Source organism: Episyrphus balteatus, chromosome 2 (assembly GCF_945859705.1).
Source record: "Episyrphus balteatus chromosome 2, idEpiBalt1.1, whole genome shotgun sequence".
Taxonomy (NCBI): Eukaryota; Metazoa; Arthropoda; class Insecta; order Diptera; family Syrphidae; genus Episyrphus; species Episyrphus balteatus.
This window is the reverse complement of record NC_079135.1, coordinates 91,625,794-91,650,903: the sequence shown is the minus strand read 5'-3', so window position 1 is coordinate 91,650,903 and position 25,110 is coordinate 91,625,794. Positions and strand designations below refer to the sequence as shown.

At 28.3% G+C, this 25,110-nt stretch overlaps 1 protein-coding gene across 3 annotated transcripts in view; it reads right to left on the bottom strand.

Moving 5' to 3' along the window:
* The window catches only part of LOC129910575 (runt-related transcription factor 3), a 73,467-nt gene that overhangs the window by 9,551 nt on the left and 38,806 nt on the right, over positions 1 to 25,110 (bottom strand). For 2 of the 3 annotated variants that reach the window (XM_055987999.1, XM_055987998.1), the window contains exons 3-4: positions 8,460 to 8,573; positions 5,883 to 5,999 (exon numbers count right to left, since the gene is read on the bottom strand). In XM_055987999.1, coding sequence (XP_055843974.1) covers positions 5,883 to 5,999; positions 8,460 to 8,573 — 231 coding nt within the window. The remainder of the gene's footprint in view (positions 1 to 5,882; positions 6,000 to 8,459; positions 8,574 to 25,110) is intronic. The other variant, XM_055988000.1, reaches the window with a different exon arrangement.

Here is a 25,110-nt window from a genome sequence, read left to right as displayed (position 1 = left end):
ATGAAAAACAGGTATAACTTTTTTTAGAGACGTCAGATTGTCTTGATTTTAGATTTTTTGGCATCAGCATTAACAATACCTTGAATTCATGTATCATGTGTATATAGTACCATTGTCTATTATTGCTAATTTTGAAAATCTCCATTTCGCGCTTTGACCTTGAAAATCTAGACTTTTGAGGTATGTTATAGAATGCCAAAACGAAGGTATGATTTCTATTAGCATTCATTCCGAGGTGAAACCCTTATTTGACTGGATTATAATTATTTCGAAAATTTTATAAAAATTCACAGAAAAAAATTGAAACCCTTTTAAAAATCAAAAAAATGTAGTTTTTGAATTATTTTAAAAGCTTTTGCGTAAAAAAAAATTAGTACAAATTGAACCATTTATTAGAAATTCAAAATTATTAAAAACGGTAATGAATTTTTGAGAACAAAATTTATATTATGTGAAAAGTAGAAATATTCGCTAGGCCAGTTACAGAGAGTCAAAAGACACAAAATTGTAAAGGTACCTATGTTAAAAACAGTAGATGCTGAGCCAATTTGTATTTAAATGTTTCTTTGAAATTCTTTTTTTTTATCACTTAGGTACCGTTTAGAAAATAAAAATAAAAAACAGATTTCATATGAATCACGAAACTATGCAATTTTGTTTGAAAAACATAAGAAAATTTTAAATTTTATAATTTGCCAATAAAACAAAACTAAAGTTTGGAGAATTGAATAATGAGGCTTTAGTCTATCCTTCTATTCGCCAAGCCACGAACTGTCATTTTCCATTAAAAGAAGGAATTGAATATAATGGACCAGTGTTTTTATTGCAAGGCGAAGACTTTTCACTGTCAATAGTAAAATGAAACTTAAAATCAAAGATAAAACAACATTTGTGCAATATCTTGGGATTGATTTCTGTTCATAAATCACCAATCTTGTAAAAAAAACATATTATTTATGTCATAATGAATATTTAACCAACATTTTTCTAATTAAATGGATTTTTAGAAATGGATTATTACATTTTAGTTTTGACTATAAAATATTTTAAAAATCAAATTAGTCGTTTACTTCGAATTGCATTTATTTTCCCTTTAAATCTTTTTATATAAAAAAAACTTTTTAGACTTCAGAATAAATCAAATATAATTTCTGAGAACCATGAAAAATAGCATAATACTTTTTTGAACAGATTCATTGTGTTTAATCACTCCAGAATAATTTCTTAAATTTTGTAAACAAAAGTTTGATTAAAATACTTCGAAATAAAAAAACTCAACCACTTTGTTTGAAAGTATAAATGGTTATAATTTTTATTTATATACTCGATTCGTACAATCGCTGCATCAATTTTATTATCTTTTTAATAATAGCTCAATATTGTGGAACGTATTTTATATAGCATTGCCCAATGTATAATTTTAGTACTATTTTCAATACTTTTGTACTTTCGTACACATTGATTTCCTATTTAAAACACACAAAAAAAAAACCATTAAAATATAAAAGAGCTAAACTAGTTACGTTTTCACAATAATCCATAATAAATTACAAAATCAAAGACTATCACTTAACAGAATACCTACCCATATAATGCATGGGTTTGGGTTTTACAAATTAGATTTAAATGAAATCCTTTTTCCTCGTATTATATCCTCTGTGTGTTGTTTATATGTTATTTGCTATTTTCTATATTATTATCCAAACCGACAATACATTTATTTTAAATGTAAAACCGCTCTAACTGAGTTACATCATCGCATAAAGTTCACAAAATCGGCAAAATGTATCTATATTCCATTTATATAGTACAACCAAATAACGAATTTTATATTCTCATCCTAAAAATTTGTTCCCAAAAATAAAATTCACCCACAATATCACACGATTGTCCTTAAAAACAAAATAAAAAAAAAAAAAAAAAAAAAAACAAAATTTAAAACTCTGTATCTACTCTACATACATGTGGACGACATGCAATGTAAAACTGTGCGCTGCAACAAGGACCACGATAATTGCATTGAAAATTTAAGCCAATAGCATTAATAATGCGGCCACAAAATCAATATCCGTCCATTTAAAGTCCACTCGCTTATAAAAACTAATTAATAATTTTCGAATGGGCTATTAATTAAGCCTAATTATGCCTTTGGCCAGCGTTCGGCAGCGACAGCAGTAGACTTATTTCAGGACAGCCGATATAAATATGCTCGTTTATGCTTTTTTAATTTAAAAATTAAAAAATGCATAAGTGAAGACCGTTTGTCTCTTTTTTTTTTTTTGGTAAAATGCATCAAGCTTCACCTGCAGGTATATTTATAAACATTTTGTATATATATTTTTAAAATATTCTGAACTTTAAAAAAATATTTATCATATAGTTTTAACTCTTTCTTTTCATCCGGTTGCTTAATGTACTTATTTTATGAAAATATATTCACATTGCATTGATTTTTGGAAGGATATAACAACTTTACATTGATCTAATAATTCCTGAAAATATAATCAAATACTTATCCATATGGAACTATTTATATTAAAATTTCATTTGAGAGCATTGCTTATAAGCTTGCAAAAATCAAGTTAAATCGAACACTTCTTCCCAATTATAATACTTTTCGATTGAAATTTATTAACCAAGAGTTTAACCTTTGTAAATTAATTTCTTTTTTTCATAGGTACATTTATTGAAAACGGTTTTTATTATTTTTTCAAAAAATGTATCCTAAATAAGAAATTTAATTTCATGGTTCTTAGAGCTCAATTCTATTTTAGGTGCTGTTATTTTCTTTGGAAGAACGAATTTTATGTTTTTTTTTTAATTTTTGTTTTCATGTTCATTTCCATGCACAGAGAAAAATTGACTTTTTTTGCAAAGAACTAATTCAAATTCAACGAATTTTGACACAGACAGATGTGGCTAATACATCTACTACAGAAACATTGAATAGCTTAACACGACCGACGACGTCCTTAGTTTTGTTTCTAGTTTGGATCAGTAAAAAAAGATTATGGCTCCTGAAGTTTACTGTTTCAAGCTAATAGATGGATGCATCCAAAATAATAATAGTACCTAATAGTTTTTTGAACAGATTTAAAATAAAAAATGGGTAAATACTCAGTTGTTTAAAAAACTGGGCTTTTATAAAAATATTAAACCAAAAACCCTCAAACAATTTTGGCATTTTGTTTTGTTTTTTTTTTTTTTTTATTTTCATAAAGTTGCGTATTTTTTTTGGAGCTTAAATTTATTTAAAAAGCTGTTTTTTTGGTGATAAAATTATTACATACGTCATAAAAAACGAATGCAAGAAATCTGAAAAGTAAAAAATTGGGTCGAGTGCAAAAATTCTGAGCTCATTAAAACAAAAATATCGAACAACAAAATCACAATGTTTAAACAGTAAAATATTTTTTTGCATAAGATTCGAACTAAAAAAAAATGGTAAAAGGGAAGGAATTTATTTAATCTGATTTAAGTGGAAAGAATCGATTTTCTTACAAAAAAAAAAAAAAAAATACTGACTTGAAATAAAAAGAATAAAAAACAAATATTAAAAACAACTGCCATACCAACAAACCAAGATATATCTTTCATTAGTTTTCTTTTAAGCATAATAAAGTTTTTATATGAATAGTTTTTAGAAAATTTTAATTTGAAGATTGGAAACGAATGTTTCAAAAACTGTTCATAAAATCAACTTACTTTATTGTTATTAATTTTTGGCTTAAAAAAAAAGTATTATTCTGAAGTTGTGGTTTAAATGTTTCGGTTGATTTTTAATATTTTTTTCAATTTCAAGTAACTTTATTAAAAATTACCACTTCCAATTAAACCCGGGAAATAACTACTCTCCTCCTATAATACCTTTATGATTTGAGCCAATTTACACGACCTGTCCCTTTCCGTATTTTATGCAGAAGGCATAATTTTATTGTTTAAACAATCTGGAATGCCTCTCGTTGTCAGAATGTTGCAATAAACTAGCTCTGGGCGAAAATTGATGGTTCTCAATTACGGTATTCGATGGTCTTGGAAGAAATTAGGCTTGGTACTCAAGACACTCGTATCAGGTGTTTAAAAAATTGTTGCATTAATATTCCAGCAAAAGAGTTATTTTTGCAACAACGAATTTTCAACACGGATGGTTAATAGACCAGTGCCAATCCGGTTTTCAGAAGGCAAAAGTTGAACAAATTATTAGCAGCATAAGGGTGGTGGGAAAATTTAGGATAAATGGTATATGAAAGGGGAAAAAATTGGGGAAAGGGGGTAGGTGGGCGAAAAAGTGGGGTGGGTGTCAAAAATCATGGTTTTTTACGATTTCTGTCAAAATTAGACGTCCTATCGAAAAAAGTCAAATGCAAAAGTTGTAGGTAGTATAAATGTCTACAACTTTTACTCAAACAATTTTTTTCTATAACCTCAAAAATATTGAAAAAATGCAAAAATACGATTTTTTGATTTTTTATTTTTATCTTTTACAAAAATTGTTGGATTTTAACAAAACTTGGTTAAAAATTACTTTGTTATGTTTTCTATGTATTAAAAATGTTTTTTGAGCAAAAAATTAATTTTTGGATTTTTGACGAATTTAATTAAAAAAATAGCTTATTTTTCAATCAAAAAAGTTACCGAAAAATTTTTTGATTTTCCATAGAAACCAAATTTTACTTTTCTAATGGTCTTTGACCTTTTTAATTTGAATCAAGTATTAGAATAGCTCTAACGTGCAAAGTTTTTGAGATATTGAATTTTGAACGTCCCAAACACTATTTTTCTGGTTTTTGGCATGGTAATATGTCAAAAACGTGATGTGATAGAATTTTTCTGACTTCAGATTCGAGCTCAGCGTACAAAAAACCATTTGAAAAATATACTTTAATTTCTATAAAAAAAAACTTTTTGACTAGTGAAATCGAACAGGGCAGAAAAAATCGAAAAAAAAAAATTTCGAGGTTTCGGATTTTATCAGGGGTTGTCGTCCCGAAAACAAGGATTTTAAAGTACTCTAATATTTCTTTTCTTTCAGATTTTAGCCTTTCAGTTTTTCGTTCCACGAAAAAGTCTAGCTCTCTATATGTAGGTAGTAGAGAAAATTATTTGAATTGTTTTGATAATCACCATTAAAAATTTTTCCGAAAGTTAAAAAAAAAAATTGTATGGATTGGATATCTTCATACATGTAAATAAACCAACAAGTAAATTAATTTATCAAACAGGATCTAATATAAGTCCAACTGTGCCACAATTAAGATGAACAGAAAAAAAAAAAAAAAAAAAAATTATCTAAAATACAAATAAAATTGAATTTGAATCGATAGTTATGGTGACATTATTTGATTTATTTTATACCCCAAATGTGTGTTAATTTAGAGTGCTAAAATGTATCTAATATGATTGCACAAATATGCATAAATATAAGTATGTATTTATTTTTTTCAATAGATAATCCTTGTTATAACATTATGCATACATTCAAAAAACACAATTTTATAATAATTGCGTAGTACAAAAAAAAAACCTCTGAATACGATGACAATAATTTGTTCTAAACCTCCTCCCTTTTTTTCATATTTTTTTTAACCCAATTCTCATTTGCATCATCCCTTCCTCCTCCTCATTGAAATGTATTTTTGCTGAACCACAAAAGAACATGCATACTTGCAATATTTATGCTAAACACTGTGGTTTTTTTAGTGCGCGTGATTTGGGCCACAACTATTCACAACTTGGTTAGCTGGTTAAGTTAGTTTCGTCAATTACCAATATGTATTGTTACAAAAAATAATAATAAAAAAAAACATCCCCAAAAACACATCAAAAAATTGAAAAAAAAAAAAATATTTATGATAATAATATAAAAATTAATTCATACTCACTTTGACAATTTCCAATGGGCGGCATTCGAAATCCAGAAAGCGGGTCGGCAGAAAAATGAAACGGTCGCTGGCCAAAGGCAAAGTGGAATTGTTGTTGTTGTCCTAAAAGTGATAACACTGCGTTTTTAATTAAAATTTCTGCCCTTATATAAGTTATTCTATATTTTAGTTGAAGAAATTATTATAAAGTCTGTTCAAAGGAGTTAACTCTCAAACAGGGATGTAATAATCATTTTTTAAGGCATTTGTTTTCCATTACAAATTTAAAAAAATATTAACCAATTTTAAATATAAATTTTTTGCATAAAAACAATATATTTTTTTTTGCAACTGAAAAATATTTGCATTAAAAAAAATTTTTATTTCAAATAAAAAATATTTCCATTAAATAAAAAAATGTTATTGAAACCGAAAAATATTTGCATTGAAAGTAATATTTTAAATGCAAATAAAAATATGTTACATTAAAAAAAATTATTGCAAATAAAAAATGTTCAAAAATCAATGCAAAACGTGTGCATTAAATAATTTTTTTTAATAGCTATTCGTTGAACTTCATACAATTTTGGCTATTTGGCCATATACATTAGCAATTTCAATGCACACATTTTGCATTAATTTGCAACGAAGAAAATTTTTCATTTGCAATAATTTTTTTAATGAAAAATATTATTATTTCCAATAAAAATTTTATTTTCATATGCAAATAAGTTTCAATAACAATAATTTTTTTTTATTAATATAAATAAATATATTTTTTTCAATGAAAATTTCCTTGAGTTGCAATAAATATTTTTTTTGAATGTAAATTTTTTTCAGTTGCAATAAATATTTTTTTTTTAATGTAAATTATTTTAAGTTGCAATAAATACTTTTATTTTTTTTAATGCAAATTTTTTCAGTTGCAATACAAATTTTTTTTAATGCAAGTTCTTTTCAGTAGCAATAAATATTTTTGTTTTAATGCAAATTTTTTTCAGTTGAAATAAATATTTTTTTAATTAAATTTTTTTTAGTTGCAATAAATATTTTTTTCAGTTGCAATTAATATTTTTTTTTAAGCAAATTTTTTTCACTTGCAATAAATATTTTTTTTTTAATGCAATTTTTTTTCAGTTGCAATAAATATTTTTTTTTATTTTAATGCAATTTTTTTTAGTTGCAATAAATATTTTTTTTTTTAATGCAAATTTTTTTCAGTTGCAATAAATATTTTTTTTTAATGCAAATTTTTTTAGTTGCAATAAATATTTTTTTTAATGCAAATTTATTCAGTTGCAATATCTCTATATTTTTTTTAATGCAAATTTTTTTTCAGTTCCAATAAATATTTTTTTTTAATGCAAATTTTTTGTTGTTGCAATAAATTTTTTTTAATGCAAATGTTTTTCAGTTGCAATAAATATTTTTTTTTAATGCAAGTTCTTTTCAGTTGCAACAAATATTTTTGTTTTAATGCAAATTTTTTTCAGTTGCAATAAATATTTAATTTTTTAATTTCAAATGCATTGCAATTGATATTTTTACAACTCTGCTCTCAAATCATTTTTGAAACTTGTATTAAAAAACTGAGAAGTATTTTTGGACAGAAAGGTGACACAGACATTTCCAGAGTTGATTTCACAGATTTTGTATAAAAATTCATTAAAACTGTCTAAAATCAACCGATCTTGAATAATGTTTCAAAAACAATTCAAAACATTTACCTAAACTGCTTTATCGAAGAAGATATTATTTCAATTTACAACACAACTCTAGCAACTTTCAACATCCAATGGGAGACATTAATTAAACACGCAATTCATTACGAATTCGTTGCATGTAATCGGACATTGGGGGAAAGGCTTAAGCTCTATGTTGCATATATATACCCAGCACTTAAGCTTCCTCAATTAATTACAGAATTCTACAGTTGGCCAACGCGTATAGTGGTAAGAAGAGAGAAGATGAATAGACTTGAAGTCAATTACCAACATACAGATCCTTCCTCAAAAAGCTTAAAGGAGTTATACAGTAGATGATATCAAGGAAAATGCAAATTTTCCACAACCAAAAGTCCAAGAGGTTGAGCGAGTGTTGTCAGTTGTTGAATATCAAGGATTTTCTTCTCTTGCAATCCCTTTTGTTTGTTATAGTTAGAATGCAAAAGATGTTTGAATCGTTTTGCAAGATATCGTGTATACCATACGCAGTTAAGTTATATACATAAATACAATTTATATAGACAAAAAGGAATCTTCTATATGTATGTATTTTCTAGTCCTCATACATTAAATATTTTCCAAAGATAAATCATTTGTGGAATATATTGGTCGGTATGCACACACAAATACATTTAAGTACGTTTGCAGTAGGATATTGCAGGATAGTTTGTATATTTCATTTGCAAAGACTTGGTGATGAAAGTTAGAACTGTCATTTTATACACACACAGACAAAGAGACCAGAAATAACAATCTGTGTGATAAAGCCTCTACTCTATACTCGTATCTCAAATATGGATGCAAATTAAATTGCCTTCTAGGCAAACAAAACAAAAGGATTTATACCAAAAAGGATAAGATATTGTTTACTTACTTGTCTTCGAACGGGGCTCTCGGGGTCCGTCCACAGTGACTTTTATCGCCTTATTGTAGGTGGCTATATGCGGTGGTGATGTCGATATGGTGATGGTTAGTGTGAAACTCTTCCCTGTGTAATAGAATTAAAAAAGAAACAAAAATATATTCTATTAAAAGGACATATGTAGACTCCTGTGTGAGGAGAGTATCAAGGAATATTTATAGTAAAGTGAATCTAACGAAGTGTATACTACTATTCCTCTAGGAATGTTTTTTTTTTTTTATTTTTTGATATATGTAGGATGTTGTTCATTAAGATTTTGTGGAAAATAGTTTGGGGTTCTTTTTGAATTTGCATGTCTGGGGTTTTTCAATTTGTCATTTGATTGGAACATATAAAGCTTGTATAGACTATGTATCTAGATGTGCATCAGGAAATACGATTTTAAATATGTTTTGAGACATTTACATTTTGACAATTTTTGTCATGGTTTAAATTCTTATTTCCTATTGAACGCAGTATTAGAAGTGAATGCAATTATTTAGTGCAATCCTTTCAATATTTAAATAAACAGTTAAATGTAAAAATAATTGTACCAAATATCACAGACATGCCTTAACGTTAATATTAATTCAACCTCAAAAACAGTCCAAAATTTGGAGTCTTGACGCTGGTCTCTGATGAAGTCATGTCAAGAACATAACAGTACCCAATGAAGGAGCAAGAAGAGTATAATTTAAAAATAGCTAGATGAAAGTTTTTTTTATGTATACATTTTGTGATGAGAATGCTATAGATGAATGAAATCCTTTGAACGATAGAAGGTTTGATATTTGTGCATGAAGCTTGTTGTCTTAATATTGAAAGCATTGATTAATCATTATATTAATAGTAAAACAACGCTATTTACACATTTTTACAGAAAGGTAACTGATAATGTAGGATATACGAAAAAAAGTTCACTGTGGTGTATACGTACTTTTTTTTATTTTTGGTCGAAATGGACTTGTCCAAAAATACACAAAAGCTTCTATTCAAAATTGCAATTTTCGTCTTAATTTCTACTTATGTATGTACATAGCAGGACTTAACTTACTCAAAAAAATGGCATTATCTCGGAAAACTTCAATGAAATGCTGATTTGTTTTTATTTGAAATTTATTATCTTCCGAACATTTTCAAAATTTGTGTGTCAAAAAACAGAGACCTATCTGTCAAGTTTGCCTTTAATTTTTATATTTGAATCGCAGTAAACAGGAAATTTGTTTTTGTTTTAATTCATAAAATGTCATTTGAAAAAATTATAAATTGAAAAATAAAAAATTTTCTTTGTGCATCTTGTCGGAAAATGGTCAAATATTGTTAAAAATTTAGTTTTTGTGCGTTTTTCGTCTGTAATTTATAAGTGAAAAAATTGACAAGGTCTCAAATTTTGTCAAATTTGACGATCATTATATTTTTTGTACTGCAAGGGCGTACACAGAATATTGATTAGGGAAGGGCAAACTCATTCGTAAACAAATTTAGCTGAGTTCAAATTTTAAAAAAATTAGTACATACACTGAGGGAAAAAATAAATTGAAGTTGAAGCGTCGTTGCTTCAAAGTTGAACTACTTTGATTTATGTGACTTTAAGATGCGAAACTATCAAAAATTAACCTATTTTCCACGTTGATTTTAAATTTTAAAATGTTCATCTTCAACGCAAAATCATTCCGAATCATAGTTAAATCAATGTGGTTTTCATTGATTTCACGTTGTTTTATGGTGGCTTTTCCCTCAGTGTACATACGTATGTAGGTAGTATTGAATTTAATTTTTTTTTACATATTTAACCTTAATTCATTTATTAATCCAGTTTGATACAATTTTCAAATAAAAATTAATTGAAGTATATTAAAAAAATCCAAAATTAAAATTTAGAACATTTTTCTTAATTTTTAGTTTGGCTATTTTTTTAATCACTTAAATGTTTGAAAGCTATAAAACAAGAAGTTAGAAAACAAGAAAATAGTTCTATGACAGGTAGTGTTAATAACGTTTGAAAAAATATTCTTTTTATTCCCTTTTTTTCTAAATCAAAATCTTTAGATTTGCTACTGAAAAAAGCAAGGTTTTCCATTTTGGCCATATGTCAATTTTTCCTCCAAGGAATTTCACTAAACTATCCGGTTTGAAATTGACGTTATGTTGTTATTTCGAGATCGTTTTTTTAAACTTGCTCTATATTACCTATAATAATGAAATCATTAAGCTTGCATTAACTTTGGGTCAAAAAGTGAAAAAGTAAAAAAATGAAAATTTTCAAACGCAATTTTGTAGGTATCTATAATTTTTCGGGCTGGAAAACTAAAAAAAATGATGCAAAAGGCTTATTTTTTGGTTTAAAAACCATTTGTGTACTCATTTTTACAAACAAACAGCGTTAGCGAGAAAAAAAAATATTTTCACTTTGAACTTTTGCATAAATTGGCCAATGTAGTTAAGGTTTCATTGAGGTTATTTTTTTTTTTTTTCAATCAATCAAAATTTTTTTTGTGTTTTAGTGTGAACTTTTACATTATTTGACAATAACTTTATTTTGTGTAGATTAAGTAAACCATTTATCGTATTTATTTTTTATGTACCTATTTATAAAAAAAAAACTTTGCTTTTCTTTTTCCAGTACGAATTTGAATTCAGAATTCAGAATAAGATCTTAAAACCTCCAATAAAGCGTTATTAAGGTTGAATTTAAAATAGTCCTCTATCTTTAAGGTTAAATAAAATTCCTTTGAAAGAAGGCTACGATCTTGATGGCCAAAACAAATTTCGTTCTTTAGTCCGGAAATGTGCAAATTAAGGATCTTATGCAATATGCTGTTTCGACTTTGATAAATAATATAATTATACCTACAAAATTGTGCAAAACATAAGCAACACTTTCTTCTAAATGTAAATTTAACATTTTTTTGGTCATGTTTTTTTTTATATTATATGAATAACGCAATATTTATTTAATGTTTTTAAGACATTTGATCACAATTATATTAAACTTAGTTTTTTATAAAAATATTTGGTGTACGCAAAACATAAGCAATTTTTTAATATTTTGTGTAATAATATTCCATTTTTTATTATTATTATTTTTGTTTTTATTGCATAAGACTGTGAATTATATGTATAATTGTGTTACGGGGAAGAATGAATTTATAAGCCTATTTAAAATTACCTTCTGCCTTCAAATGTTCAAATAAATGCCTGTCACTTATGTTAAGATGACACTTCTTCTAAATTATTGTTCTTCGAAGAAACCAACTTTTCTAGATTGTTTATATTATTTTAGCCAAAATCTCTAAGATTTATAACGAAACCCATAAATCTATTTTGCTTCTCCCAATCATTTCAAAGTCCCTATAATATCTTCTCTGATCCCTCCCATTACGCAGCATTCTTCTGAGTGCACTCAGCAAACATAAGGATGCCATCTTGAACTTTGAAGATATTCCTCTTACCCACGCACACACACTCTCGAAACCTATGAATATTTTGCTCCATAATGCACAAGCACATTGCACATGTACAAAGCTTATTCTTTACCTCAGTGTAAATATAAATGGTCGTTTGCTAAAGCATCACATCAACAATCGAGTACCGGATTAAAACGGAAATCTTATACGGCACCCATATTCTACTCTCAAAATCCAACGGAACAAACAGAGTTATCCAACAAAATCTGATTATAAACCGCATGACCGGAAAACCTCAAAGGATGAACGTATTAATGCCTGCCAATAAGCCTCTGTAAATACGAAATATGGGAATTTCGAAACGCCTTTGGCTGATGCTGATGATGGGTGATGTTGATGTGTTGTGTGTTGGACGTCTTCTATTCCGACACATCACAGGTAGAGGTAGGAAAGGTAGGTAGGTATACCGAACTAATATAAGCTTTTGTTGTCGTAATAAACCTGTTTACACTGCGTTCAACCAAAAAGGTGTGTGTTTGCAACTTGTCTTTGAGTGATTTATATCTCTCATGCACATTTTCTATATAGCTAAGGTAGTATAGTTGGATTGATCCTATAACAACCCCTCACGCACATATCAACTTAATATTGCAACACTATAGAGATAATATTCATTCCATAATTGATAGCTGGGGGTTTGCGTGCAACTAAACGAGTTGACAAAACCTTCCTATTCCGATTTGCGAGTGTAAATCTACATACCAATGTTTTCTCAGGTTTTATTGGTGTCATTGAGTGCCGTGAACAATTATTATAGTTTCTCATTTATATTGTGCGAAGCTATTCATATACGCAATCACAGTTAATATGCCACCTACTTTGTTGACATGTAATATGGTGAGTTTTTAAAAACCTACATTATTATTGTGTCAAAATAAATGCAAGTTAAACATGCAAATGGTATTTTATTTGTTTTTGGTAAAACATAATTACAAGTAGACCAAAAGTGTTATAGAAGAATGTCAATTTAACATGAACATATGCGTGATGTTTGAACTCAAGTACACTGTGGAACCCAAAAATTAGGGTAAACAAGAAAAGTTTACAAATTTATGTGTTTTCACACGAATCGGTTAATCAAGAAGTATAGAAACACAAAATAAAAGTTTCTGATTATGCTTATCATTATTATTATTATTTATTAGAACACCTTTTCAAAAAAAAAACTCATCAAAACAACAAAAAAAGGTTTAAATAAATACAAAACAATATCAAAAAACATAGCCAGACTAGTGATTTTAAATTCTTCGGAGTGTTTTTTCGAAGACTTTTGAAACTCTATTCTTATTCTTGAATCCAATCAACCCTTTTTTAAGAGGCTAACTTGGATTAAAATCATTATTTTTAATAGAAATACTTGCATATTCAACACAAACAAGCTTACGTAGATTTTAAACCAAAGTTGCGTATACGCCACAGTGAACATTTCTTTCGTTATAAATTTAGTGCTGAACAGTTTTGGAATAGAATAGTTTTTTTAAAGTCTGGTGCAAACATACCTACGTTTTTTTTTAACACCATTTAATTCTACATGAATAGTGGAAGATGAAGATTTGTCATAAATTTGCACTTTTTGCGTTTTGTTATTTTTTTTCGAACTGAAGCATTAAAAAAAAAAAAATATTTTCATTGCATCTTTTTATTCATATTCCAATTTGTTTATTGATTAAAGATTTTTCAAGCTACAGCTTATGCGCCTGAAACGAATATTGTATATATTTTGGGTGATTGTAATTGATTACGACCAAAGCTAACAAAAATATAGCTCATCAATAGATAGTTTTGCTCTAAAACGGCAATAATAAGTGGTTTTAATAAAAAGAAAATGTTTGAATTGTTGAATCGTTTTTAAAATGAAAAAAATATTCTTGTATTTATGTAAAAATTTATTTTTTATTTTAAATTTTTTTTTTTTGCTTAAAAATAATTTTGAAATCATTATTCTTAAAAATAATAAAACAAAAAACAATCTAAGCAAGAGCAGTTATCTTGAATCCATCAAAGTGTTTTGACCACTTCCAAAAATGAAATTTTTATTCTAGAATTCAAGTACCTAACCCTTTTTAATAGGGTATGCTCTCTGCTGATCGAGACTTGAATCGTTATTTAGAATAAAAAACATTATTTGAATATTCAATACAGAAGGAGTCCATGAATGTATATTTATTTATTGTTTCTTAAAAAAAAAATTACTTATACACCACAGTGAACATTTATTACGTTGTGTATTTACTGTTTAAAAGTAGAAATATATGCATGTTTTGTTTTTATGTAAACAAAAGAATGAATGTTTTAAGCTTTCATTATTTTATAAAATTAAGCATTATTGCAAAAATCGTTTATTTGTAGGTAAATGATTATAAATATTTAAGTGCTTTGTAAATTATCGAATGAAAAAAAAAATGATTATCATTAATAATACCTATTTGATTAAAAAAATTATTTCAATATTCCAAAATGTGTATAGGTCCTAAGGTAAACCACCTTTGCAATTTTTTGTTATTTTAAAGTCTTCTGTTGGAATTCAGCTTCTCTTGGAAAATGTATACTGTCAGATTTTTAGAATTATGTTTAAAGAATTAGATATGTATTTTTTTTAACAACAAATTCTACAGAAAATTGTTGAAAATGTTGGTCGTTACAAAAATTCTTGGTCATCCATAAAAATTAAAACAAAAAATTCTTGAAAGTTGATTTTTTGTTTTTGTCATTTGATAAATTAACTTTAGTTTAGTTTTGAGGGTTAATTTCTGATTTGTAGCAATAAGTAGAAACAACTCGATCAGCTATCTTTTTTTTTTTTGAGATATACCTGATAATTTCTTTTGGATTTTCTAACAAAAAATTGTTTTTGTGATTTTCTAACTCGATTATCTCAAAATCTTTACGTGATAGAACTTTTCCCACTTAGTATACTTTTATTCTTTTGAAATTAATAAATATTGACAAATTTGGTATCGTATGATAGATACTGTTATGAAAATAATATATTTTTCAAAAATCTCTTTAAATAAAATGGTACGTGCTAGAGTTTTCCTGAAACAAGATTTTTTTTCAAGAGAGTCAAATTTTTCATAATTTCAAAAACATATCATTTAAAGGCGAAAAAAGAACCAGTGTTATTATGTGTTAATTTTTTTTTTCATATTCATACCTACATACATATGCATGCATGTACCTATATATTTATGTAAGCCCAGTTTTTTCTACATCTCAGTGCTTTAACTCGTGTAACTTGTATGATCAAGTGCTTGACCTTAGAATCCAAAGTTTGGCTTTCTATAAAAAATTACTTCGAAAAACCAAAAGTAAAGTTACAGTAAAAGCAATTAATTATTGTCTGTAACAACAAGTACCTACAAAAAAAAACACATTGTTTCACTTAAAAAGCACAACCAGTAAACTTTCTTCATTCCAGCTGTATTGTTTACTTAATTCGTTGTGACAAAAGAGTTTTATCCTTTTTATTTTTTTTTTGTTTAATCCTTCTTCTAATGGTTACATGGCGAATACAATTTCCATTTTATTGTCTATTATGAGAAAAGTTTTGTGAATGCATAAAACTGAACAGAAAAAAAAAAATTATTTGAAACTTCGTTGAATAAGCCTTTTTTGTTATTTTATTTATTCTTTTTCGTTGAGAAAAAAAAAGTCTTTTTCAATCCTTTTCAAATGGGTCTGTACTACTTGAAAGGATAACTTGTCACCAACACGCAAATTGATGTCATTTAGCGGCCAACTAAAGTGACCTTTTGTTTAGCTTTTTTTTGTGTTTTTTCTTGTTTTCTAGCTAAATGGAACAAAAGTGCTAAATGTGATGTATTTTGCAAGGACAAAACTTTTACATTCTTATCCTTCAAAAAAGTCTTAAAAAAAAGAGTCCAACTCTCAAAATATAACAGGTTATGAAAACATGATGTTTCCAATAACTTAACACAGTCCTGAAACATCAAAAAAGCCACCTAGTCCTTGTTAGTAAGTATCGAAAAATGGGGACGATATTGTAAACACACAACAAACTGTCAATTGAAAACATGGTTTTCACCTTTTAACAAGCGGAAGCACATACAATTTCCCCCATATTAAATGCGCACCACCCGTTTTTCATCGCAACATCACTTATCTGGTGTGTTTTTTTTAAACTATACGCGTAGCTATACTACACCCATGTTTTTTAACCTGTCTTCCTGTTATGATTGTTATAATAAGCACCCTCCGGAGTTATAAACGCATACCTATATCGGGAACAATAAATCTGCGCGCAAATTGTCCCATCCGACACGTCATGTTATATGAACTTTATATAAGTATTATAGGAGTGTTATAGGAGTGTAGTATGCTAAGCGGGAAATAATGGTGTTGGCGATATGGATGGTATGTCGCACCAACAAATAACAACGAAAAAGAGTTATTTCCGTGCCAGTTAATTAGATTTATCGATTTGAAAATTTTAATTAACAACGTTGGTAGGTTAGGTATGATGGCTTCACGCACCTTTTTGCTATCCCCACAGTTACCAAAACACCCACATCAGGATTTAATCCCATTCCCCTCTTATAAGTTGGCAAAAAAAAAAAAAACAACATCATTCTGTTGCATGTTAAATATGAGCATACTCTGGAGGATAGAACAAAAAAAAAAAGCTTTTAGTTAGTTACGACGAGAGCGTGTTGAATACGAATATGGGAGATGACAAGCAAGAAATTACTTTGAACGAAAGTATATTTAAAACAAAACACCAAACGCGTCCTTAACGACCCCCAATCAAAAAAACTGCACCTCAATTCTGCCTATGCCATACAGACGACGAAGACGATGATGACGATAACTTTGCGCCGAACACAATGGTGTCAGCACAACAACCTGTATAAAAAAACACCACACCAATACCATACACACGGTTTTAATTTATTTAACTTTTTCTCAAGTGAAAGACTAAGATTTATTTATCGCTAATAGAAAGCCACCACCACAATTCCCCCAACCCCATTTTTGTAACATCCCACTTCTGAGACTATTGTAACGTTGACAATTCCGCATAATTATTTCTCGCTCATAGGGTTGGTTTTGTAAATTGAAAAATAGATCTGTATGCTGTTTTTTTTTCTCATGTGTGTATATGTGGCGGTATTATTTTACACAAAGCTTAATAAATAAATATATTCTTACTTATACAACATCTTCTTGAAAAAGACCGTTGCCAATGGATAAAAGGTTTACAATTCAAGAACGAGCAAAAGAACGTAACAAGTTTAAATGACAAATTGAGATATTTTTTTATTTTTGTTTGAAGAAAGACATAGGGATGATTTTTTTGTGTGGAAAGAGTATGTGTCACCTTTTAGTGAATGTAAATAAAATAAAGGGATCATAAAAAATGTTAAGAAAATCAGTGAACAAATGAACAGTTTCAGAAACTGGTGAGCCCCAAGGCAAATATTTAATTGTTTATCAACCAGGTTTTTAAGTCTGTCTGAATATTTTAAAGGAAAAAACCTTTCTCATACAACATTGGTTAAAATAAGTTTTAGGCAAGTCAGTATTATTTTTTGATTTTTAGAACTTAGCAGGGCTGCTAAACAATATCCTGGTATTGTTATTTATTAAATAAAATGCACGACTGGGGTCGCACGTACTTGCTCCTGCAGTTTAAAACACTTTTATGTTAGTTTACTTGTAGATTTTTAGAGCTGCCTCTATATAAATTTAAAGAAATTTTGTTGATGTTGGGAAGAGTCGACATTTATTGCAAAATTTTGTTAAATGAAAAAAAAAATTTTTTTATTTGACTTAAAAAAAAAAAAAATAAATAAAAATGCAGTTTTATTGCAATTGCTTTGAATTTTACGTCTGCAAAATCGTTAGAGCCGTTTTTGAGTTATATTTGGTTTGAATTGAAACACTTTCTAAGTGAGATATAAAATAGCAAAAATAAAACCAACTTTCAAAATTCCATAAAAATCATCTGTACCAAATTTGAAGAAAATCCGTCAAACCGTTTAGGCTGTGGAAATGTGTACAGACTACAGATGGACGCACAACCGCACAGACGCACGGACGGAATTGCGAGACCCACTTTTTTTTGGAATTCTCCATCATCGTAATGTTGTTTTTGATTAAAACCTAAAATTTTTTCTTCGCTACGAAACCAATACTTGCCCTATATAGAGCAAGTAAAAAATTGTGCAAAATATAAAAAAATATGGTAGGAACCTTAACAATGTTTGATGATTGTAAAATTTTTTTGTACCAAAATATTTGTTTCCTAAACTTCCTTTTTAGTACCCATGTATGTATCCAATTTATCTATATTGCGCATGTATAAAATATTAAGTCAAAAATGGTAGTTTTTTGCAAAAGGAATTTGAAGTTTAAATTTTGTTTTACAATTACAATTTTTAGTGTTTTTTAATATGCATAAGCTATAAAGCACATAATGGAAGTTCTTAAGAAAATTCTGTTGATTTAACTTCTGTACAAATTAACCTAATCCTTAGGTGTGTAAGGTCAAGCAAAATTGAAAACTTTGACAAAAAGGTATGCAAGATATTAGGTATATGTATATGCTAATATTTTTATTTAAGGATAATTCCGTGGTAACTCACGTTAAAATCAAAAAAAAATGTCCAATACATCAATAGATTTTTTTTTGTCAATTGTAATATTAATTGATACGAATATATTGTCCATGAATGAAGCATAAATATTACTTTTATAATTATGTAAAATATTATTAGCATTTGCAGAGAAAAAATTAAAGTTGGTAACAGACGTTACATTAATTGGAGACGAGTTTAAAGAGTCCGACAGTATAAAGTTTTTCTGTAAAATTAAAAATCTTAATGAAATGAAAATTCCATACATACAAAATTTGAAATTAGTGACAAAACCAAAAATGTGTTCAAAATTTCGAGGAAAAATTTGAAAATATTAAGGTTAATCACGTTACATTAATTTAGTAACTCATGTTGCCTGCCATTAAAGTAATTTTAAAATCGAATATTGTATAACGATGCTTACTTAAATCACAGATAATAAATTATAATTATAAAATTATGATTATATTAATGATCCTGAACTTTGCAGACAATTTGTCTGCTGAGGTTTGGACAGCCACCAAAGTCGCAAAACTGGTCTGATTTTGAAACATTAAACGGCATTCGCTTCGTTAAATAAAAATCTAGGGGCAATATTTTTTAGTTTTTTTTTTTATTTGTCTTAGCAAAAAAGTTATGGCCAAAAAACGAAAAAAACACCAAAAAATTTATTTAAAAAATTTTGGACTTTCGTCACCACTGTAATAATGGACCCATTTTCATAAAATAAACGCCATTCGCTTCGTTAAATAAAAATCTAGGGGCGATATTTTTTAGTTTTTTTTTTATTTGTCTTAACAAAAAAGTTATGGCCAAAAAACACAAAACCCACCAAAAAAATTGATTTAAAAATTTTTGGACTTTCGTCACCACTGTAATAATTTACACATTTTTATAAAATAAACGCCATTCGCTTCGTTAAATAAAAATCTAGGGGCGATATTTTTTAGTTTTTTTTTATTTGTCTTAGCAAAAAAGTTATGGCCAAAAAACGAAAAAAACACCAAAAAATTTATTTAAAAATTTTTGGACTTTCGTCACCACTGTAATAATGGACCCATTTTCATAAAATAAACGCCATTCGCTTCGTTAAATAAAAATCTAGGGGCGATATTTTTTAGTTTTTTTTTATTTGTCTTAACAAAAAAGTTATGGCCAAAAAACACAAAACCCACCAAAAAATTAATTTAAAAATTTTTGGACTTTCGTCACCACTGTAATAATGGACCCATTTTTATAAAATAAACGCCATTCGCTTCGTTAATGAAAATCTAGGGGCGATATTTTTTAGTTTTTTTTTATTTGTCTTAGCAAAAAAGTTATGGCCAAAAAACGAAAAAAACACCAAAAAATGTATTTAAAAATTTTTGGACTTTCGTCACCACTGTAATAATGGACCCATTTTCATAAAATAAACGCCATTCGCTTCGTTAAATAAAAATCTAGGGGCGATATTTTTTAGTTTTTTTTTTATTTGTCTGTGCCTCAATGTTAATATAATCACTAGAGGATATTGTCTTTATTCTGTAGTTGGCAAGGTTATGCTCTAAAAATAATTCAACATTATTTATGCTCTCTGAACTTAGTTTCTAGGTTTCTATCCATTAGGGTTATAAAGAATCTTTTCTTGTAACTTGCATAAAGAGTTGCCGTTCGTAACCTAGTGATTTGCTCCTAGAAAAAGTAGAAACGCCTTCATAATTTGTCCACATTCCATATGGAATTACCCTTAATCTTAAACTTTTTTTTTTAAATCCATATTTTCACTTCTATTGATTTTTGTGAATTAATTGTTTTATACTTTTATCAAAACTTTTAAATTTCAGTACTCTAATTTTTCATAATAACTCAATTTGTAAGGATGTATTTGAACTTTAAAACAAAATGATAAAAAAAAGGACTTTTCCAATATCTCGTAAGCTTAGTAGGTAACAATTTATATTTTTCGAGATCTCCATTCCTCAATAGAACAATTATTTAGAAGTAAAATGTTTAGTTTAGTTAAGAAAAAGAAGTTTTAGGTAATAAATTCAACATGTCACATCAATGAGTAAAAAAAAAATCATGTGTGCAATTTTCACGTGGTTGAAGTGAAACCTTAAAAATCATTTAAAAAAAATCGAAAAAATATAACTTTTTTTTATTCCATCACTGTTTTTATATGACAATCTACAATTTATTTTATACCATCTGAAAGCTTATTGTTTCATCTCAAAATATTTATATCAACCATGTCTATACAACATCTACAAAAAGAGCTAGAATTTTTTTAACCTTATTAGTTTTCATAAAAAAAGCAAAACAATCAATCCCTTTTCTCTTCTAACGCCTTTAAATCCACTTTTAAATGACAACCTATTATAAATTTTATATCATTATTATTTCACCTTTTATATGACGCTTCAATCATATTTTTACCATGCCTATAAAAAAAAGTAAGAATTTTTTAAAGCCAACCATGTCGAAATTTCAAACTGAGATTACGTTACTTCCTCTACTGCTGGCTGATCATCGGCAACAAATCTTCACAGGTGTTTTGAGGTATTTTTCAAGTTTTTCAATTAAAGATTATATAACTTGTAGAGCACGTACCGTTATGTGTGATATATTAAATGAAAGGTAATATTATCAGCATGCGTATTAAAGTTAAATAAATTTGTTATGTGCTCTAGATCGAAAGATATAACGTGTTTAGAAATTTTGCACAATCATATTTTATTTAATTACCTATTTACTGTATAAATTTCCTTCATCTATCTATTAAAACAAAAAAGTTATGATCAATTGATTTTTCGTGTGGCTTTTTCGTTCCATCTTTTTTCAAATCACTACGATACTAAAGAAGTTTTCACTTCAAAAAATCAATAAATAATGAATTTAATGTATCTTTTCAAATTAAAATCGGTGAATGTGTTTGATGTACCTACATTTTTTTAATGGTAATGGTCACAATAGTTAACATACTCGTATTTTTTACGAAAAACATAAGTTCTTTTCCAGCTTGAAGTTATTAATTGATTAAACTTTTGTACAATACAAAAACAAAAAAAAAACAAAGCTATTCCTATTTGGTCAGATTTATATAGATAAATCAATTCCTATACTTTACTTTATAATCAATGAGTTTGATCCTATTTCATTCTTTCACTCAATGTCTATAAATAAGCACATATAGTTGCATTATCAAACAGTAAAGCATAATGGAATATATCCCACACCAATTGCATTTATTCATCATCAACAACAGAGACACACATACACAAAGACAATATGTAAAATAATGTTTCATCGGGATATCTCATTATCCCGATAACACTCATGCATTTGATTAAATTAAAAGCCTGGTCCAGCATTTATCTTACATCGCCCATCATTCTCTTCTATTCCTCTGCTCAGCCCCCACGGGACCATCCACGCGCTTCCAAATGATTTATAAAAGTATATTCTTATATCGTTCTACATAGGCATACAGTACATTCCATACATATACGCACAACATAGCTACATACTATTGCAAATGGACAATGGAAAACGCAAAATACAAAATGTTGAAAAACGCATAAAATGAAAAACCGATAAACTCGCGTAGATACAGATTTCAATCAGTCAATTTTCGTTGCTCTTGTGAATAATGAACAGAAAACACATACGCACCGCATCGTGCCCTGTGCTTCATCAAATTAATTTATACCGTCCGTCTGTCCGGTCCGCCGACCGGCCGACCGGAGTGGAGCGGAGTTGGCAGTTCGGGTATTCTCTCTGATTCAAAGCCCCGCTACATACTGGCCAACCATATTTTCAACCCAAACTCAAACCCCAAAATGCCTCAACCCCAACTTAAACCCGGCCAGACCTATATACCAACCGGTAGCATTTGAATAATTGCAATTTTGCATTTATTGTGCGAATCAATCGAGCTCCATGCGATGCACTGATTGCGTTTTGTCAATGCGTGTGTAGAGATACGCAGTGGCAGAGCATCTACATATACACGCGATGTTATACGCATCATCATCATGTCCATAATAAGGGGCGAGTATTCGAAAAATCAGCGATGCTTTGAAAAAAGGGATTTCAAATACAGCGAACACATTGGAGGGATGATGGCAATGGCATGCCAGCGTCCAGAGGACTAAATGAGAAGCTTAAAAAAGGTGCACGAATAAAATTATTTCACTCTCGGGTGAGGAGTGAAAGAGTGTGTGTTTCGGAATGGGCAGCTGAAGGTGTTTGAACTGCGTATCTACGAATTGCCATCTTTCTAAAACTCGATTTCCACATGCGTTTGTTCATTAGAGTGCATATTCGTTGTTGTATACTATAGGCAGTATGTTGCAAAAGGATTACGGCTTCGAAAAGTATAGATATAGTTGGACAGGATAATACCAATACATCACAATATAAATGCTATTTGTGTATACACATAAGAATACGTATATCTTTAGGAATGAGAGGAGACCAGCAGTTTTTTTCCATTTTATTCGATTCGATTGTGAATCTTTTTTTTTTTTTTTTTTAATTTCACCGGATGGTTGTTGAGAGTTAACTAAAGCATTGTTCTGTTTATCCATTTGAACGGAAAATCTTTTTGTCAATTTAAATTGTCACGTATCCAGATCAATATACACTACATCTCTATACTCGTTTCTATAAAATATATCGTTATTTATATGGAGAATTTGTTGTTGCAGTTTGTCATTTTGTGCAAAAAGTTTCTATTACTTGGAATGGAATTTAATAGAAATTGAAAAAAAAAAAAAAAAATAGTTTGCAGATTAATGTGACAGTTGTGGTTGTTATAGTTGTTGGATATGCGGATGCATCAAGAAATAGGTATAAATGACTAGCCCACAAGTTCTTGACAATCAAGTAAACAAGTTACATCTTTCTTTCGCGTCGAATAACAAATTTTTCGTTCATAATTTTTTTTCTTAACTTTTGGGCAAACAAACAAAAATTATCGACGAATTTATATGAAAAAATAATTTGTCAAAAATATCAACTAACTAACGGTTTTTGTAAATGAGAAAGGCATATCATGAAAAATTATACAAAATCCCAACTACCTTCACCAGGAAAATTTGAAAAAAAAAAATCAATTTTTTAGGAATGGGCATCTTACTAGTACCTACAGAATCTTATCAAAAACTTTGAGCTTGTTGAGCGCCATGTTCCACCTGAGCTAAAAAGCTGATACTTCACGTTTTTAATACAATATGTAACAAGTTTTTAGGTGGGGAACAACGGAAATATAAAATTTAAAAAAAATGGACCACCCTAATCTACATGGAATATTTATTTTGTTTTGTAAAGGAAATAGAAGACTCTTTCAATATTCAAGGATGTATCATTAAAAATAGTGAAAAAGAAATAAATTTTATTGAAGTTGCACAGAAGTAAAATATGAATTGTTTGAATTAAAGGAGCATCACTAGTGACCTCCTGAATTTTTGAGAATTTATTAAAAAATCCACAAAATATAAAAAAATACATGCATGATAAGATTTTTGGATCAATAAGTTCCTGAGTTAAAAAAATAAACAAAACCTCCTCTCACTACTCTTTGCGATGGTATCTAACCTTCACAGATCCTGAAATAAAAAAAAATCCGCACACGAACCTCAAACTATTACAATATATTGAAACAAAAAAAATTATGATTTCGAGCAAAAATTTATTGGGATTCTACGTGTAAAAAATAGTAATCTTTCGTTAGAAAAGAAAACGAATAATATCACGGTGTAACACTCAAAATATACGCGGGCGGAGACCTTTCACGTTTTGTAGAGAGAAACGGTATTTAAAAAGTCCCAAACACCCCCAAAATCTGGAGTTAGGGGCAAAAAACGTTTTTTTTTTTTACCTTCACCCATTGAAAAAAATCTAGCTTCGTCAAATTTTTACCCATTTTTTTACAGTTTCTAATAGAAGATAAATATACCTTTTCAACAATGTATTAAACATGTAACTCGGTTAAACCACCTAGAATTTATAAGCTGTCAAAGTTCAAAAATTCCATTTTTTTCGTCATTTATCCAACTTAGACATCAAATTAAAGTATATATTTTCACAACAGTATGCTGTTTTAAAAATATATTTTAAAATAATATTTGTTTCCAAATCAAACGAGGTATTTTTTATGAAAATCAGTTTAAAATTGGCTTAGATAAAAATTTTTTCGATTTCAACCCAGATACAGAAATTCGAACTTTTAGGTAGGTATAGAACAAAAATGTTGTTTTGGCAAGTAGTAGGATAAATTGGGCGCCAGGATTTGATAACGGGTTTTTGTAGAGGAGCTCAATATAAACATTTTTTTCGTTGGGAGGGGGTCTGTCTCCCCCCCGTTTAGGTGGGAGGGGCAGTTTTCTAAACAAAAATTATCAAAATAAAAAAAAAATTATAAAAAAACAATGGCAACACTTACAGTTATAAATGATACCATTTCCGAAAGGCAAAATTGTACATTTAATTCTAATTTTTAAATCAATATATTATAACCAATAGTTTTTAAAATAATCGATTTCAAAGTTAAAAAAAGGCAAAAAAAATTTCACAGTA